The 18999-nt window shown below is 34.0% G+C and overlaps 2 protein-coding genes across 2 annotated transcripts in view; both read left to right on the top strand.

Annotated features, from left to right (window-relative positions):
• Window positions 1–18999, top strand: part of LOC119637420 (rho-type GTPase-activating protein 1) — a 123054-nt gene that overhangs the window by 10776 nt on the left and 93279 nt on the right. The window lies entirely within an intron of this gene.
• LOC119637430 (UV excision repair protein RAD23 homolog A-like) lies at window positions 7391–8801 on the top strand. Its single transcript, XM_038033452.1, has one exon. It carries the CDS (start codon window positions 7855–7857, stop codon window positions 8674–8676), a length of 822 nt encoding a protein of 273 aa, XP_037889380.1. The 5' UTR covers window positions 7391–7854; the 3' UTR covers window positions 8677–8801.

Below are 18999 nucleotides of genomic sequence, written 5' to 3'. Positions count from 1 at the left end.
GGTGTAGTGTTGGCTTTCAGTATTGCGTAAATGTTGATTGAGTTAATGGAAAGTTTTATGTAACAATAATTAAAACAAAAATCGTCCGTGGGCCAAAAGACATCAGTGTACCATCTGTTGCATCGAAACATCTCAAAGATTGCGACCTGTAGGTTGAATACAAGAATACAAGGTGGACAGACGGACACAAAAACTTAGAATCATTTTCTGAATCGATCGGTTTAACAAAATGTGGGCTCATCTCAAGTCCTTCTGTGTGTTAGTACTTAATCCGTCCGCATAAATTTAATATTCCCTGTATTTTGAGTGACATAGGGTACAAATAACGATCTTCCTACAAAATAGCGCTACCAAGGACATAATATTCTTTTTCCGGAGGCGAGTTTCAAAAAAAAATAATCAAAGAACATTTTTTTAAAATATCGCGAAAATTTATATGTGTTCCTTTCCTACCCTCTTCTACTGGCAAATTATCTTTTGCCTTTTGATGAACCAAGCATTTGAATGATCTCGAAAACTAGTAAATAGAATTTAAGTTGACTACTAATCATTATAGCATTTCTGAGTCATTGAAAGCAGCAATGATTGGTCCTAATAAATTGGCTTGCCCGATGATCTCTGAATGTTGATCGGAAATTTATGGAACTATGATGTTATTTATTATATTATATTGTAAAGGGGCTGGGACATAACAGTGAATAAAACGAATCCATCCAAGCTTTGAACAAATTGCAAATTAATGCGTTTGTAAAAGGTTGGCAGAGGTGTATTTATGCTATTCGCCAATCGCTATGTTAAAGTCCGATCGAGCGGAAACCAAATCATCAAAGATTTTAGGGATTTTTCATCAGCATGACTAACTATTCGTAACTATTCACAAATACATTTCAAACATATATCGATCGATTGATTCGTGATCACTTTTGGGCAGTTGAAGTAAGTTTAAATTGGGTGTCGTTTAGCCAAATATAGCTGGGTGGAGATAGACTTCAGGTAGATTCAGAAATTTCGTGATGATAACACGTAACGTAACTTATGATCAGATATTTTTTGCAGTAATGCCACTCATCAGACTTGCATAGGCGTACAAATGTATTGCTTATAAAAAATCTCAAGCTGTCTCCGGGAGGAGAAGCAAAATGAATTTTGAAAAATTGTCGATTTCACATGTATGGAGTTGAGAGGGTAAGTGCAAGTGATTTAGGGTAAGTTATGTAAACACAAACAATAACTTTTCAGTTTAAGATTAGTTTAAATAAATGCCTTCAACTAAAACTGTACTAAATTTTTGACTTGTTATAGAAAAATGTTATATTCTGAGTTGAACTCAACAACTTTGAATAGATTGAACGCACGACTAATGAATGTGGTGACATTTTAATCATATCAGTAGTTTTGAATGTCAAGTCGTCAAAATTATATGGAAAAGTCGTTACTTAAAATTTTCGTAATGAATTAAATGTTTTATATTAATTACCGGAATCCATGAACTAATCTTCAGCAGAAAGCGCAAATATTGCATTGTCTAGGCATAATATGATTAAATTGATCGAAATATCAATCATTTATATCAAACACAGCATCTATACTGTATGGTGTATATAATTGCACTTTATATATGCTTAAGTTTATAAGCTTATCTTGGTTGACCGAAGTTTGCAGTCATTGGTCACGTGCACACATACCATTTGTATACCCTTCGGCTTTAATAAGGGAATTTGTTCTTCTTCTTCTTCTTCTTAGTTGGTTACTCTCAGTTTATAATCAGGAAACCATCACAAATTTGCGTGCGATTCCAGTTTAATAATTCGTGGCAATTTCTCGCTACTTTCATTTGCCATTATCTATCTTAACGTGTGTGTGTATATATATATATATATATATATATATATATGTGTCTAATACTAAATGACACATAATCATATTTCACTAACAGAATAGCTCATCTCATTCTTTTTGCTTTATATTAGGTCAACCAATATTTAATACGGCATTTACATATATATATATATATATATATATATATATACATATATTTATATATTTATTTCTATTTTCCTTCACTTTTTCCAATGTTTCTTTGGCGACCTGAGTAGCCTTTTTACCGCAATCGAAAAATCAAATTTCTATGAATGCACGGAATAGGGCGAGTGTTAGTATTTAAATCTGTTCACGCGATGTTTCCTCTCAAGTGACCATTGGCGACTTTGTCATAGATCTGACTGAAGCCTTTTTGGCGGTCGGTTAGTAGTTATGACTACTGCAACATTCTTCTGATTCACAGACGAGATCAGACGAGACGAAAACTGATTATCACCTTAAGCAGAAGCTACGCTCAAAAAAGCACAGATGACTTTTTATTTTTCTCGAAAAATATTTGTTAATCCATCAACATGTGTTTGGTTCTCTACGAAAAAGCTAACCCCTTTTAGATATAAAACACTTGTGCCAAGGCTTTTTTGGTTCTTCGAAGCAATTTCTGCTCTAGGTTTTTTGGTATGGCCTTGAGGTCTTTAAGTTTTGCGGTCTTTATCTCCTTAATCGTGGCAAAATTTTGTTCTCCCATGCGTTTTTTCAGTTTTGCGAACAGAAAAAAGTCGCAGGTGGCCAAGTCAAGTGAATCAGGTCCCGTTTTTCGTCAAAAAATTACAAAAACTGAGTGAGGCGTGGGCTAGCGCATTATCGTTTCATGTCCAAAACATCCGATGAAATTATGTGGAATCAGGCAATCGTTATGCCGACAGCCTTTGCAGGTTCTCGAATAATGTTTCGAGGATTTCCTTTAGTTCCCGTCAATGGTTTCAACGTCCAGGGCACTCGGGCATTGCCATTAACAGCCTTCTCGGCCTTCTGTGAAGAGCTTGTATCGTTTATAAACATGTTCTTTTTACTCAAACTATTTTAGTATACACTCTTTGATCCAATTTTTTCGAAAGCAAAAAATTGCCAAGCACACGAAAACGCGTCTAACCCTTCGGAACGAATGTACGTCGCCCAAGAAACTTGAAAAGTCACCTCTGTTTCGAACACACTGCGTGTGTACACACTGCCGTGTGTATGCGTTAGATTTTTTTTGTTAAAGTCTTGATCAAAACTTTAGTGCCAGTAAGGCAGCCATCTGAAAGTGCCGATATTTATTCCGACACAATATTCGGACCAATTAAACCTATGAATATTTGAAAAATAGTCGTCAAAATGCAAGGTCATTCATATCGGTTAATAGTAGGGAAGCATATTAAGGAAGTCGTTTAACTTATTCCGTCCAAGTCCATATTACTTTTCTTTCTACCTTTCATTTCTAAAAGTTTATTCCAACAGACTAGATCAGTTTGAGTAATGATATATATATATATATATATATATATATATATTCACTCTACACCCTTTTCTCCTTAAAGCGCATATAAAGCATATATTTTATGGTTCGTATCATTTACGAAATTGATTTCGGGTCTTTTCTTGCTTTTATGCTGAATATAAGTTATGCTGAATATAGGTTATAGTAAGAGAATGGTAACTAAGATTTGTAAAACTACGCCTCCGCTTTTGTTGTGGCCAATTAGAGGAAAAATTCCGTGTTATTTATGGAATGACCTAATGACTTGCTGTTCTGCTGAATATAGGTTATGTTGCATATAGGTTATGTTGAATATAGGTTAGTAACAGCAAGAGAATGATAAGTAGGATTTTTAATCCTATGTCTCCGCTTTTGTTGTGGAGAACTAGAGGAAAAATTCCGTGTTATTTATGGAATGACCTAATATATATATATATATATATATATATATATGTATCCATTTGCATCGTTAAGGGTTGCTATCATAAGTATTATTAATCAGTTCATCTTATTTCACATTTACAGTTACGAATAATCATATCATTCGGTTTTTCATAAATTGCTATTTACATTAATAGTCACTTTTATATTTTGCTATTAATGGATTATAGGTTTCGTTGTTCCTAATGAGGGTGTTGACGTGTATTTAAGTGATTTTCAAATCTCGTTTGGAATTTTTCATATGTATTGTGTTCTCACATAAAATGATTGCGATAATAATCGCACACACGTTCTTCACGCTCATAATGATTTACTCCTTATAAACGAATCTTTATATATATTTCTATATATATATATATATATATATATATATATATATATATATATATACATATATACGTAATCCTATTGAGAATGTAAAAAAGCACGTGTTTTATAAATGGTTTTTGATTTCCGGTTTAAAACTTAAATTGAAAAGTAAAAAAAAATCACATTTGATTTATTTAGGCCGTGAAGTTTGAAAATGAAAAATATATTAAAATTTAGAGATTTTGTTTTGTTTTTTTTTTTTTTAAGGATTTATACCTTTTTACCTCGATTGTTCACTTCATGGGACGAAATGTGGCGAAAAATTCTCGAAGTGTGCGGAATATTTCTCCACATATCAACGGTCGATTCAAGGGTAATCAAGAATAATCACTTTTGAAAAATTCATTCAAAAAATTTACTTTCATTCTCAGCCGAACGCAAAAGTGATAACAAACTTGGATGATTACTTGCGTGACTACTCTCCCAGGGTTTTTTTAGCCTTCTTCTCAAAAATAAATCACAAGCTGCGGCTTATTAATATCTTCAACTTCTAAGGGCAGACCGTGTGTGGCATCGCCAAACTACTTTCCTACTTACATTCATAAAATATGCTCTTCACTTAGCATGTTAGCATGACAGCGTTATGAACCGCGCTCCCCCTCTCTCCCGTCCCTGCAGCTCAATCCTTCATTTATCCGAATTACTGGAAGAGTTGTAAAGCGAAATGTGATAGGAAAATGTTCCAAAAGTTTATTTTTAGCTTAGGCTTAACTTTGCCAATTTTTCAATTTGGAAATCTTTTGCAGAAAAACAAATGTTTTGAATTGAAGTTCAAAATTTGTTGTTTGAAGAGACTATAAACAGGCAAAAATTTATATAAATTCCTGCTTTCAATGCAAACGTGTAAGAAACGGTTAAATGTATATCGTACAGTAAAATACCCATCAAAGCACCATTGAATTGGTGTCATATCATGAAATCATTAAAGAGTAAGTGAAAAGTGTTTGCGCGAAATAGTTAAATTAGATAGAAAAAAGGACTTTTTACACGAATCCGTGTAGACCTGTGAAGTGACAGCCCAATATAATATAAGAAGTCTGTCCAAGAAAATTTAAAAACAGAAGGGTATTCCGTCATCGGATACTTTTTGACAGCTATCTTAACTCAAAAAAAAAAAATGCCGTTACATTACCATCCATTCGACTGCCAGGCAAAGTTGTTATCAAGGGATATTTTTTGAGCATTACGAAAGCAATGACATTGGTTTGAAAGAGTATATAAAGATTTTTGGAATTATAAAGAAATTCATCTTGTTTTTCGGACACAGTAGAGTAAGTGATTTAAAGAGCTTATCAATTTTATATCTTATATATCGATCGTTATTTCTCGAGGGAAGACGCTCCACGCTGATATGCATAATTGTAATTACATTTGATTCGAAAAAGTTGAATAATTTAACTAAATTATTACTATACTTGCTTATATTTGTTTGTTTTTTATTAATCTGGCAATTCCGGTCACTCTTGTTGCTCCCTTTCTATTTCTTTCTGACTATGTTGTAATTATTAAAAATCCTAACGTTTTACCTTTTGTCGACCTTTGTTTCATTTAAAAAGACAATTTTGAGATTATGTCTGTTCAGAAATTGCTGAAGATCATGTCTTGTATTGCTATTAGCTATTGTAGCGTTTACAATAATATGAATAATTCTAAGATCTTTGAAAACTGTATTCACAAAAGTTAAGATCTTATTTAAAAACATAGTTAGGGACATAAAAAAGCTTCTAAACGTTTAGCGCTGCTAACGAATTTATTTCGACTTTCTTGATATTTAATAGCATTCCTTTTTGGAATGGCAGATCTATATCCTTTGACAGAGTCAGGATTATGTTTGCAAGACATTTTGTCATTTTAAAAAAAAATACCTTAAGCTTATTTGTCAGTTGTAAACTTTCCCAGGCACTCCATCGCGGAAGTTCTTGCACACACGTTGGTATTGGCCAAATCGGTCGAAAGATACGTTTATAGTACCCCATAAGCTGAAGGCGCCTATGTTTTCAAAAACAAAAAAAAAAAAAACGGATTTTTGTGCGTTACTCACACACTATAGCGAATATAACTATAAAAATTTTCACGTATATTCAATGGACGACCCTGTAATTCTTGGAAAAAATCGTGCATATGTCTACCTAAAATTATTGTGTATCAAAATTTCATGTTATATGCTATTCGATGTTTTTTCTTAAGCTTTTTTGATCTCTTATGTAAAACTTCTAAAAAGGTTTTGTTAATGGCATCTCCTCTTAGTTTTATATTTCTTAACTTTGTAAATAAATCTTGATAATGAAAAGTAATGTTGGCTTTGTTTTTTTTTTTTTTTTTTTTTTTTTTTTGTTTTTTTTGGTTATTTGATCTAATAAATAATCATGTATCTTAATTTAAATATGAGCAGACAAACAGTCTCTTCAGTCCCTTTTTGGGGATCAACTAATCATGTAATTAATGTAAAACCATATATATCGACCATTATTACTACGTAGGTAGAGAATGGCGAACAAAACTACTTGAATTTGTTACAAATGTGTCTTATTGTCTTTCCTTTTGAAATCATGTTATTCTCTTTTGTGTCACGTTATAGTAACGTATTACCGAAATGACCAAAGGTAATAAATCAGTGTTTTTCTACATGACTCTTCGCATAACTTAAGTAAAAGGGTTTACTTACGACTTTGCGTTTGTGTGGATTGTACATCCCAGAGGAGTAATAACTTAAAAATGTGTAAGCAGCTGAATTCAAACTAAATCCATTAATGAATTCTAGTTATAAAATAAAGTAATATAAATGAATTCTTTAATAAAGGATTTCCTTTCTCTTTTGCTCAAAAAATAATTTTTATTTTTTACCGAAAATATAAAAATAGAACCCTGTTCTTATATTCATCTTGCAAACAAACCTGTGTTTGTACTATTCGCGTATTTGTTATCTCTATAAGTAATCGTTATTTGTTTTTGTTTTATCATTCGTTTTAAAAGTGTATTTGCAATATGCGAACCTAAGTTTCTTTAAAAAAGTCACTCGATATGTTACTAAACTTGTGTAACAAATTTTTCACACAGTGAGAATGAAACGAAAACGATGTCCTTAGATATTTTGTTTTCAAAAAGAAAAAAAAAAACAAACAAACGGATGTGTTCATAGGAAGACAGTCAAACAAAATTGAGATTATTTTGAAAAGTAAAAATACAAATAACCTTACTTTAAATGATAATAATCTTAATATAACATTAAATCCAATTGTTTCGACTAACATATATTTAATGTCTTTGTGTGATATGTGCACTTTGTGTGTTTTCTGCGAGATTTGCAGAAAACGATTTTTTACGGTAGAAGAAAATGCCATAAAATAATTTTTGTCTTTCTTATATCATAAAAGAAGCAGAGGTATCTGAACAGTCTTTGAAAATATAATCGATCACTTTGAATTTTCTCCGGGATTATTCATTCGGCAGATTCATATATTATTGTACATATTGGCAATTCTAACAATAATTCCGTTCATCACATTTTTAATCGTCAGGTCGTTGCTTACTGTTTCGTTGCTTCGCCTAACAAATGGTTTTCTTTTTCAATTCAGTTGCGTTCTTCGTGTGTAATAAAATTATTTGATGAAGTTGGTTGTTTACTTAAGGCACATAGACAAGTTTGCGTTCGATGTGAATTTACTAAAAATTGTTGGAGAGAATATTTATTAAACGGGGAAAAAGAAATGAAACTTCAAATAAAAACTCTTAATCGAAAATCATTGGTTGTGGACATTGAGCCGTCGCAAACAGTGTATGATTTAAAAAAAGAACTCTGTCTTTACCCGGACGTGGGTGTTCAGCCGGAATTTCAAAAACTCATATATGCCGGCAAAATTCTTAGCAATCAGGATCATTTAAGTGTTTACAATATAGATACGAACAAATTTCTAGTCGTTATGATATTAAAACAGCCTTTAGAGAAATCGCCTCCGCCAATAAAGGAAAACAAAGAGGAAAGCAGCACTTCAGTCGCTGCAGAGGAGAGCAGCATTGAATCTAAACCACCTGATTCAGAATTAACGCCTCCCGTAGCGTCCGCTACAAAAGAAGACGAATGTAAAATAGCCCCAGTTTCGAATGCTAAGAAATCTAAAGATAATAGGGATAAGTTGGTCGAACAAATTGTTAGCATGGGTTATGACGAACCTGATGTACGCCGTGCCTTAGAAGCCAGCTTTAATAATCCAGAACGTGCTATTGAGTATTTGATTGAAGGCATTCCCGCTGCTCCATTGGCTGAAGGCGAAATAATGGCCGCTGACTCAGATTCAGAAATGTCGCCAATGGACGTATTCGGTACCGATCCAATTTTTCAAAGTTTACGAACTACTGTACAACAACATCCCGAACTTATTGACGCTGCCATTCAGCAAATTGGTGATGCAAATGCCTCCTTACTAGAAATGATTGATTCGAATCAAGAAGAATTTCTTGATATGTTAATAAATAGTCCGAACGATGATGATGACGAAGATGAAGCGTCTGTCGAGGGCGAAGACGATTAATTTTGGATAAAAATAATAAAAAATTACAAAAATACAAAGAGACACTAATATAATCAAATCGAAAAAAGTCTTTTATGTTATACGATTTTTTGAAGTTGTGTTTTCTATCGAATAAAACCTCAGTTCACATGCATCGAATGCCACGTTCGCATACTTTCATACAAGTAGGAATATCAAAAAAAAAAAAAAAAAAAAACAATGTGGAATCTTCGAATCTCAAATCTTTGAATAGATGTAGGCTTCTGACTATCAAGGTGATTCATAAAATGTAGTGCAATATTATCTTAGCGACAGGTGCAAAAATGAATACGATGACTGTTTCATATTTTATATAAGTTTAGCTTAAATTAATTACATTTCGTAGTATTGTGGCCAAGGGTACCGAAGACAAGGGTTGTTCTTGTTAATACAGACGTAGATAATAACAACAACCAGTCCAACATTTCTTTCTGTTGTCGTTAAAAATTAGCTTTCACGTATTGTCTCTTAAGCTTAAAATTGGGTTAGAATGCAATTTTGTTTGTCTTTGTTGTTTTTTTTTTTTTTTCTTTGTATATTCTTTCTGCTGCTTACGTCGAGTTACCCGCTCTTAAGTGAAATGATACTTTGAATTCAATCATGTGATAAGCTCGATTATATGCTGTATGTTTGCCACGTGTGTTCTTCTCAACATAATTCATTTAAATGGAATTAATTTTTATACGCACCACCGAAGAACGGGATATATTCATTTTGTTATTTGTATGCATCGTCCAAAAGCACGTACTAGAAACCCTAAAAAGTGTACGTATTTCTTAGCAGTATCGCGCTCCGAAATCGAGTTGGCCATGTTTATCTACCTAACCGTTTAACGTTTGCGATATATACGCTCGTCGATACGAAAATAAAAATATGACTTCAAATCTTGCTTGTAGACTGGTGTTGAAGATGGGCTAAGTCGTTGAGACGGTACGCCTATAGTGCAAAATAATTTGAGGACACCTCTGGTTGTTAGGGTTGTTTTTTTTGCTAATTACTTTTACACACCTACGTATATCCTGCAAAATTGAAAAAAGATCATTTACGCCGATTCAAAATTATAGGTTTTGGAAATTGATTTTTTATATATGTTATGTTATTTATGCCAAACTTGAAATCGAGAGCTTAATTTCTAGGGTCAGGAGAATGCTTATAATATAGAATACGCAGTTGGACAAACGGATATGCTTAAACCGATTCAGAGATTGATGCTGATCAAAAATGTGTATATATATACTTTATGGGGTCGCTAACGCTTCCTTCTGGGCATTGCAAACGTTTTGACAAAATGAATATACCTCTCATCGTTGATTGCTTGACGTGGTTCGGTCACACACCAGGAACGAACGACAATGTTCTTTCCAGTTAGAATCATTGAAATGATGATTTTCTGAAAAAAATCATCACCATTCTTAAATTGTTCCAAGGCAGGATCAGTGAATTCACGGCATTTATGATGTTTCAATGGTTTTCCTTCTTGAGGGGGAATCATTTTTTAACGATTCAAGTAAAGTGAAGTAAGTGACTGGATCCAAGCAAAACAATAGTTTCCAGTATTCCCTAATTCATGGAGACTTGCAGGGATTGGTGTCATTCCGAAAAATTGGAAACCCCGTTCCTTGCATCAGACTACAATGCAATTTCTGTGCTATTCTGACTTCCAAAAATGATGGAAAAGTTAAGGTTTTCTAGCATCTTGTGATAGCTTGGATTCGAAAACTTTTTTACAAAATAACAAGTAGAATTTAAGGTCGGCAGATGTTGCGTTGCCGCCTTCCACCACATTGATTATTTTACAACAAATCAATTTCTGACGGAAATCGAGTCACATTTCAGCCTTTGGCAGAATCGATCTACGTGCTATTTTGAATGTCATGAAATCATGAAATCCTGGATCCAAATTCTTCAATTGCGTCAAATCGTTCATGTCATGTATATCGGCCTCAATGTTTTCACGTTAATCCTGATTTTGTTTCACCACTATATCCAACCGATGTCAAGGAAAGGAAAAAAAAGATCAGAGCATGATTAAAAGCGAGACCAAGCAAGAATTTGTGTTGGTCATAACATTGCAACATATCGATAAATCTTTTACTTCTTTAATTTCGTAAAATTACGGACTGACATTGTGACTGCCAGAATCTTTCTCCGATTTAAAAACTTGCTGAAAGTGCCTGCAGGACATGCGTACATTGAAAGGAAACTTCAGAGATCCCGCAAAGCATATGTATACATATATATATATATATCCGTCTGTCCATGTCGTTGTTTGTGTAATGGCTCTTGCAAAATGCGTTGTCCTGATCACAAAAATAAAGCAATCGACATTGGATTTGGCGAGACCAACGCGGAATTTCTTGCACATAGGTCTGCTCATATCGCAGGCACGCATATAGTAAAACGTAAATTGAGAATACTTTTGTTTTCCAAACGGAATGAAAATTTGCTTTTTTGCTCACTACTCGTAAGTTTACGATCGATAAATATACACAAACATGAATGTATATTCTTTGGGCGATGCTATAGCATTTGTAGGGAAATGGGAAAAGTTGGCCACACCTATCCAATATTATATTGTATCGAAAGTCAATTTGTTTTCGATAGCTTTGTAAGACGTAGAAGCAGACTTCAGAAGTCCCATAGCCCAAGTATATAAATTCTTGGCTCAGTTGTGTAGTGTTTTTGGTAAAATTTGTCATAGGACGCGTCTACAATGCCAACACGCTTATGCAAGAAAAATTATGAAAATCTTTGCTCTCTGTGCCTTTTGCTTATTACTCATAACGCACATCAACACATATACAATATAAATTTCCCGTTTTCATTATGAGAATGGGAAAAATCAGCAGCGTTCACCCGATATTATAAAGTAAGAGTTTTTCTCCATTTTTTTTTTTTTTTTTTTTTTTCTTATTTAGTCTTGTTTAGGATAACAGTAATGGCTATAAGAGATTCGGTCACGACCGAATAAAATTTTCTTACTTGTTAGTCATTTGTAACAAAGCAAGTTTGAATGTCGAACAATCAAATTGTAAATGGTCTCAGTCTCTTAAATATATTGTTGTTGCATTTGGTGATATAAGAAATATTGAGCCCTAATAAGTTAAAGTTACTGTTATTCTACAAAACATATGAAATGCATGAATGAAATGCACACGAAAAGCAACGGATCACTGAATTTCCAAAAGCTCAATTTGTTATATGTATGTTATACATTACGTATCTTGGTGTATCTTGGTTTGCTTGGATATGTTCTGTATATTGACAATTACACCTGGATGAGCGAAAATAATAAGTATTCTGCTTTTCATTAAAGATGCTTTGAAAAGACAAGGGAGCCTTATTGTTTCTTTTTTTTTTTTTTTTTTTTTTTAATTGTAAATGTGTAGATAGCAAGTTGTAACCGCTTATACGCTAAATCGCATGTTTAATTATAATTAAAAGGACTCTCTTCTTAGATCTTGTTTTAAATGAGTCAATTTCCACCACCATAACCACCGTATACAACATGCCATCATCATCATCATTATCATCTTTATCATCGTCATCATCATCATTATCATCATCATCATTATCGTTAATAGCATTTTTATAAAGATATATTATATTAGTATTGGTAAGTGAAATTGTGAAAACATTTGACAAATACAAGCAAAGATGTATGTATGTATGTATGTAAATTACACTCTTACCATACATACATACGTTATATGTTAAATGTTTGTAAACAGCATGCGTTTTTCTTTTTTTTTTGAAAAATTCAACCTCAAGACATTAAACATATATATAATATGTATGTATACATGAATGTATGTATATCGTAATGTATGTATTATGCCTAATTGAGTGCTGTTGTATTTCTACCAAAAAGTATTTTATGTGTGCTGCCTCCTGCTTCTTCGTTTTCATTCCCCTTTCATCGTTCTATTGGTTGTCATATATGGTATCGTTATCTGGTGTTGTGTGCCGGTCGTTTTACGTTGTATGCGTTCGCATGCGAAAGTGTATTTGCTGTGTTAATTATTTTAATTGAAATGTTCTTTATGAACATTTAATGCATTAGATTGTGGCAAATTACAAAGATAAATTGCTCCTAACTGCTAACTACTACTGCTGCTACCAATACTACTACTACTACTACTACTACTACTACTACTACTACTACAACTACTACTACTGCTATTGCTACTGCTAATATTGCTTCGATTCACACGTTAAAATACATACACATACATATACACACATACACACACACACACACAAACACAAACACGTACATATTCGTGTATACGTATACGTATCTATGTTTATATAAAATAAATTGCAAATTAATGCAATTATTCTTTCTTTTATAAAATTATACGTTTACGAAAGCGCATACACACTCTACCAATAATAATTAATGGTTAAGCATTCTATTTAGATGAAATGGCAGAACCAATTCCTTGCATTAAACTTTAATTGCAATTAAAGATTAGTTGTTAGATTGCTTTTATTGCGAAGCTGCTATCTACGAAAAAATTTCATTTCTCTTTACATCAATGGCTCGATTTGCGCCATTTATTATCATCGGAGAAAGTGTGATATGATTTGCGGATTGATATAGATCGAAATAGTTTTGCATGCTTACGCATCTCAAATGTTTACGATGCATGTCAGCGCGTAAATCACGATTTATATTTTTAACTTGGCAGCACTGTACCTTGCCAGATGTCATTTGAATCAAAGTTTCGTATTTCGAACTCATACCCTGATTTGAGCGTAAATTGTGTTCCTTATAGTGTTTTGCAAATGATGGCTTAAAGTGAAAATTTAATTAACTCGTGAAAATTTTCACGCGATCATTTTTAACGACTTTCGACGTGGATTATAAAAATAAGCGTGCATCGATTAGCTTACGTCGACTGTTGATGGTAATGATTTCAAATTGTGGCCGCCATTCGCCCCCTGGTGATAGCTGTGAAGTTCGTCCAAAATCCAAGTTATTATGTCAGGATACGTTGACGCTGTGCAAAAACCAAAAATACAAGTCGAGCCAACTTCAGTTACTATGTCCATCACAATATATAAACTATTGCATAATCATTTAATTGTGTGAAAGGGTTTTCCTGCTTTAATCCCACATAATTTCACGAAATCTCAAAAACTCGATACTCGTCTCGAATGCTTAAGGAACACAACGGCGGTATTACAAAAGATGTGTATAAGAACGTGAACCAGGTGACATATAATAGAAGGTACATAACTATCGGTTCTTCTCTTTCAAGATGAATCCAAATCCAATGAAAGTTCTTCGCGGTCGGAAGCCCTTTAAGCGAACGGTTGCCGGTTTCTTTACAAAAACTAGACATGTAACGCCATGGCCTTTAGAGAAACGTAAAATGATGAAAACGATCTGAATCGGAGACTACCCATTATTTGTTTGCCAGGAGCATTTGATGAGATAAGGAAGGCAAACAAATGTCGGTAGGTTATCATGCATCATCACAAGACGCGATGAATTGCGGTATCGTCGTCTTCATGTTATATGTAACGAGTTGATTTTGTAACCGGACTGCGTGGGAAACAATTTTCATTGACGGAAGAGGCCGTTGACCCAACTTTAGAGGTGTCTCAAGCAGAATAGAGGAAATGCCAAGACAAGTAATTGTATGCAACAGTGTGCGGATCAGAAAAGAAAATGTTTTGAAAACTAATAAAATAATTTTTAATGATAAGTTACTGGTGTTTTACTATTAGGTTAACAATACAAATGCAGGGGGGATTGATCGCACGTTCATTTTCAAGCTTTTGTTAAACTTAAAAAACATTTCCATATCATAAGCAAATTTTATGTGTAAGTGGTAAAGTTATTTACTTGCATTGTACATATTTGCCAACAAAGTTTTTAATTATAATAAAATTGTAACTTTTAAAAAAATATTGTTCATAATGACATCAAAATATATTTTCTCTCATTGCCGAATAAAATGTTTTTTTTAAGAAAATTAAAATAATAACCGAGTGTCTCTTTAACAAATGCTCATGAAATAAAAGGTCACGAGAGTTAGAAGCATTTGTAGGTCGCCTTTTTATTTGCCCTTCTTGAAGAAAGCGTTCGATATCGAGATGCAGAAGCAAGTGACCATACGTATATTATAAGAAAAGGGTAATTAGCAGGTTCTCCTGAAGGAATTCCTATGATGTAAGAAGAAGTGATCAACTATTGTGGCTTCGGGGAATGATACATCTTACTGGCAAGATGGGCCACAAGATATGTTTGCGAAAAATAGAAATAAATCATTTTTGGGGTTAAATTCGGTCACTTATGTCACATGCTAATGAGCGTACTTTCTTTCTTACGTAATCACGAAGTAGCTTAAAATCGTATTAGGAAAGAATACTTGGAACCGTTTAAACTAATTGTAGGTAAGAGTAGTGTCCAGTTCAGTTATTGAAGGAGTGTATATATTGTTAAAAAAAAAAAAAAAAAAAAAACGACCAAATTAAACGTATACTTCTACAACTATACAATATTAATGTTTCCGAAGTGATAAGCAAGACACCACTCTGTTTGGAAAGTGGCAGTGAGTGCAGTGCCAAAGAGCCCGATGAATTTGTTTATATTAATTTGATTGGATACTGATGTGCCGATTTACGATTTTAATTAAGAGAGGCGCGTTCACAATATCGTTATGCGCACGGCACTGTACTACTACTATGTAGACTAGGCACTGTGTCATGTGTTAACAGAGATAGATAAAAAATAAGTGGATGTGTGATGTTTTCCGAAACTGTAGAATTTTACTCATCAATGGTCGACTATTTGTATACCGAAATATAACGGATGTTATAGACGATAACTGTAATAATAACTTGAAGTTAAATCTGTTACCAATGCACTGGTAAAAGTTAAAGAAACCAAAGATATTCCTTTCCTGCTTTTGCTTGGATTGGACTCTCATATAATTGGTGAGGCGGAACCTTGATCCGAAACTGAAGAAAACATTGCTGCTATATACGAATAGCACTGTTAAGGTCATCGTTTTTTGAGTAGCTCAAGCGAAGTGTATTTATTAGAGAAGAGTGTGATAATGACGCTTATGACGAAGCAGTTAAAATCCCTTAATCAAGTTTTAAACGAAAGAAGTAAAGATTGTAAGGTAATCTATAAGAAAATATTGGACACGGATCGACATTATTAAGACATGAATTGAACCTTAAGTTTCGAAAAAAAGAATTTAATGAGAATTCTTAAGAGTCTTTATGACTTGCTGTTAACGTAAAACCCGATAATGATTGAAAGTCTATTTCAAGTATGTTGAGTGCGCACTAGAAGCTAGCTATGGATGGACATTATATGTCTCATCCTACATCCTGGTCTAAAGCTTGTTTGATCTTTCGTGTTTTGAATCGAAAATATAATGTGGCTTACGGGACTAATCTTAGCCCTTTTGCAAAATTTACTTCCACACGAATGTGCTTCGTTTGAATCCTTCTTCTTTCGATTATATTATTATTATTATTATTATTATTATTATTATTAGATGATAGACGTGGAGCACCAGCAACACAGGCTATCGGCTCCAATTTATAAAAATAGGTTAGATATTGAGCCTAGCAGTTTTAATAAAGTAATATATTTTATGGATATTCTGTTCTGTAGCTGACTTGAGAATGTCCATAGAATTAGTCGGTTCAAATGCAATACTTCTAGCCAAGATAAAGTTATGGCAGTCACGGAGAATGTGCTTTAAAGTGAGAATTTGTCCACAATTGCAGATTGGGAAGGAAGACTTCTTTAAGATCCATTGGTGAGTTGCAATTGTATGGCCAAGACGAATTCTCGAAAAGGTTTGGAGCGTGATTTTTTCAACATTTGCTGGATATAAAGGTGAAATTAATTGAGGTTTAATGGAAGAGTAGTGCTGATGATATGTGTAGATTATAAAATTTTACAGTTTAATGTAGAGACAAGTCGATATTTATAAGACAACGTACACATGCATGTGAGTTGAAAAAAAAAAAGGCTTTTTATGGTCTACGGACTTAAACAGGCACCAAGATGCCAGAATAAGCGCAGAAAAGGCTGAACTTTAAAGTCAGTTTAAAAGATATTAAAGGCTTAACCTTAAAGTTAGTATAAGAGATTCGTGTGCTAGATGCCTAAAGAGCTATTCTGGATAGCCGCTAGTATTTATTAATGAAGCAGAGTCGATTGAGACAACTAATCTATTCACTGAATATCTTAAAGCAAAAATTGATATCAGAGGAATTGCTTGAATTTCTTATTACCTATGGACATGGAAGTGACATATGATACTCGGTAAAAATAAGTTCAATGACAAAGTAAGAAATAAATTTTCTTTTTTGCAAAATTCGGTTTTTGATGATTAACCTAGCCAGCCCGTTCAAGGCGGCTATAGTCGGGGCAACGCGTCTCTCATTTGAGTGGATTGAGTTGTCAAGTCACTTGAACGGTGAGCAAAACTCCGTATGGTGACAGAATTGCCGAGACAGACGAACAAAAATATAGATGAACGTATCGGCTTATATCAATTCGGGAACCCCGGGTAAACAGACAGCAAGATGCGATTGGCTTCCATATATTCCAAGTAATAAGCTTTCATACTTATTTCGGAACATACAACGCATATTTCTTAGCTGCTTTATTTGTGTCTGTCAATGATGGAAATCAATGTCGTCAACATCAGAATTATGAATGTCACGTCCCATTTATTGACCACCAGTAAAATAGAATGTTTCCCTTTCACGTTGAATGGCATCCTGCTATCAGGTGTTTAAATGTATTTTTAACAGCGGCATCTATTGACAAATGTTATTTGATGTCTACAGACGATAATCATAGAACACGTAAAATGGAATTTTCGACATTCATTACACATGTTGCTTGATTTGATGAAAACTGCTGCCGAAGTCCATCAAACACTTTTAGAAGCTTACGGCGATGCCTCTGGTTTTAGTTTGAACAGTTTAAAGGCGGCGATTTCGCTAGCAAACTGCCTGACGGGCCAAATAAGTTCGAAGACAATGAATTGCAAGAGTTATTGGGTGAAAACCTAGCTTGAACTTTCAAATAACATCTGAACAGCCTAGCAATAGATTTATCAACTGGCTGTAGATGTTTACATGCGATGTGAAAGAGCGAAAAGGGTGGAAAATGACTACCATACGAATTGACGGGAAATACCATTTCGAACGATTTCAAGATCGCAGTTTAATTGCTTGCCATGCAAAAGCGAATTGTCGTCGGCGTTGAAAAGTGGATCTATTACGCCAAAATTAAGCGTAAAAACTCATGCACTAGTCCAGGAGAGCCATCCATATCGACTCCGAGGCGTAATATTCATCGCCATAAAGTTTTGCTAAGCATATGATGAGATCAGCAAGGTGCAGTATATAAGCAGCTGTTAAAACTGAATAAAGCTGCTACTGCCGATGTCTACCGACGTCAATTGAACGAATTAAACGACGTATTGTTGCAAAGATGTGGTAACGGAAAGTGATTCTCTGACAACGCTCGGCAACAATCGTTGCAAGAGTTGTCAAGGTTACACTGTCGCAGCTTGAATGGAACGTTCTACCACAGCCAGCGTACTCATCAGACATAGCGCTTTCCAATTACCACTTGTTCAGAGCGATCGATGCAGCATGGCTTGGCTGGCACGAGGTTTCGAAATACTGAAGATATGTGAAAATGGGTCGATGATTCGAACGCTGCTAAATCAATATCGTTCTTTCGACACGGTATCGCCATGTTGCCAGACAGAGGGGAAAAGTAATAGAAAATGGTGGAAAAAGTATTTTCTTTGATATCAGGATACATGCAAGCACCTAATATAATCAATGACATCAGCCTGAGCGATCCTCCATTCAAGTAAATTCCCTGGAGACACCATCGGAGTTACATCGAGAAATCGGTAAAATACGCAAAGCAATCCTTCATTGTATTATTTTGATATGTAGATGTTATGTTAGATATGATGAGGATTTTAGGTTTCAACTTTCAAAAGCCTCGCTTCACACAAAATGCACATCACCGATATCGCAGCATTGTGTGTTGCATTCGTGACGTACGATGTTTAGATAGCTTTCAAACAGTTACTGCTCTATTGTAGTTGCTCTGTCAATTTTGTCAAGCTTGCGTCCCTTTTTCGATTCATTTCATTTTCATATTAGTAATGCTGTTGCCTTTATATATATATATATATATATATATATAAGATAAGCCTCATCCAAATTATGCACACATTCTAACAGTTCGGCTTATTTTTTTTCAAAATTTTTAACATTTTTTTTTGTTTT

Source organism: Glossina fuscipes, unplaced genomic scaffold (assembly GCF_014805625.2).
Source record: "Glossina fuscipes isolate IAEA_lab_2018 unplaced genomic scaffold, Yale_Gfus_2 0, whole genome shotgun sequence".
NCBI classification, from domain to species: domain Eukaryota; kingdom Metazoa; phylum Arthropoda; class Insecta; order Diptera; family Glossinidae; genus Glossina; species Glossina fuscipes.
Note: the sequence above shows the minus strand (reverse complement) of the source record. Positions and strands in the feature narration are given on the sequence as shown.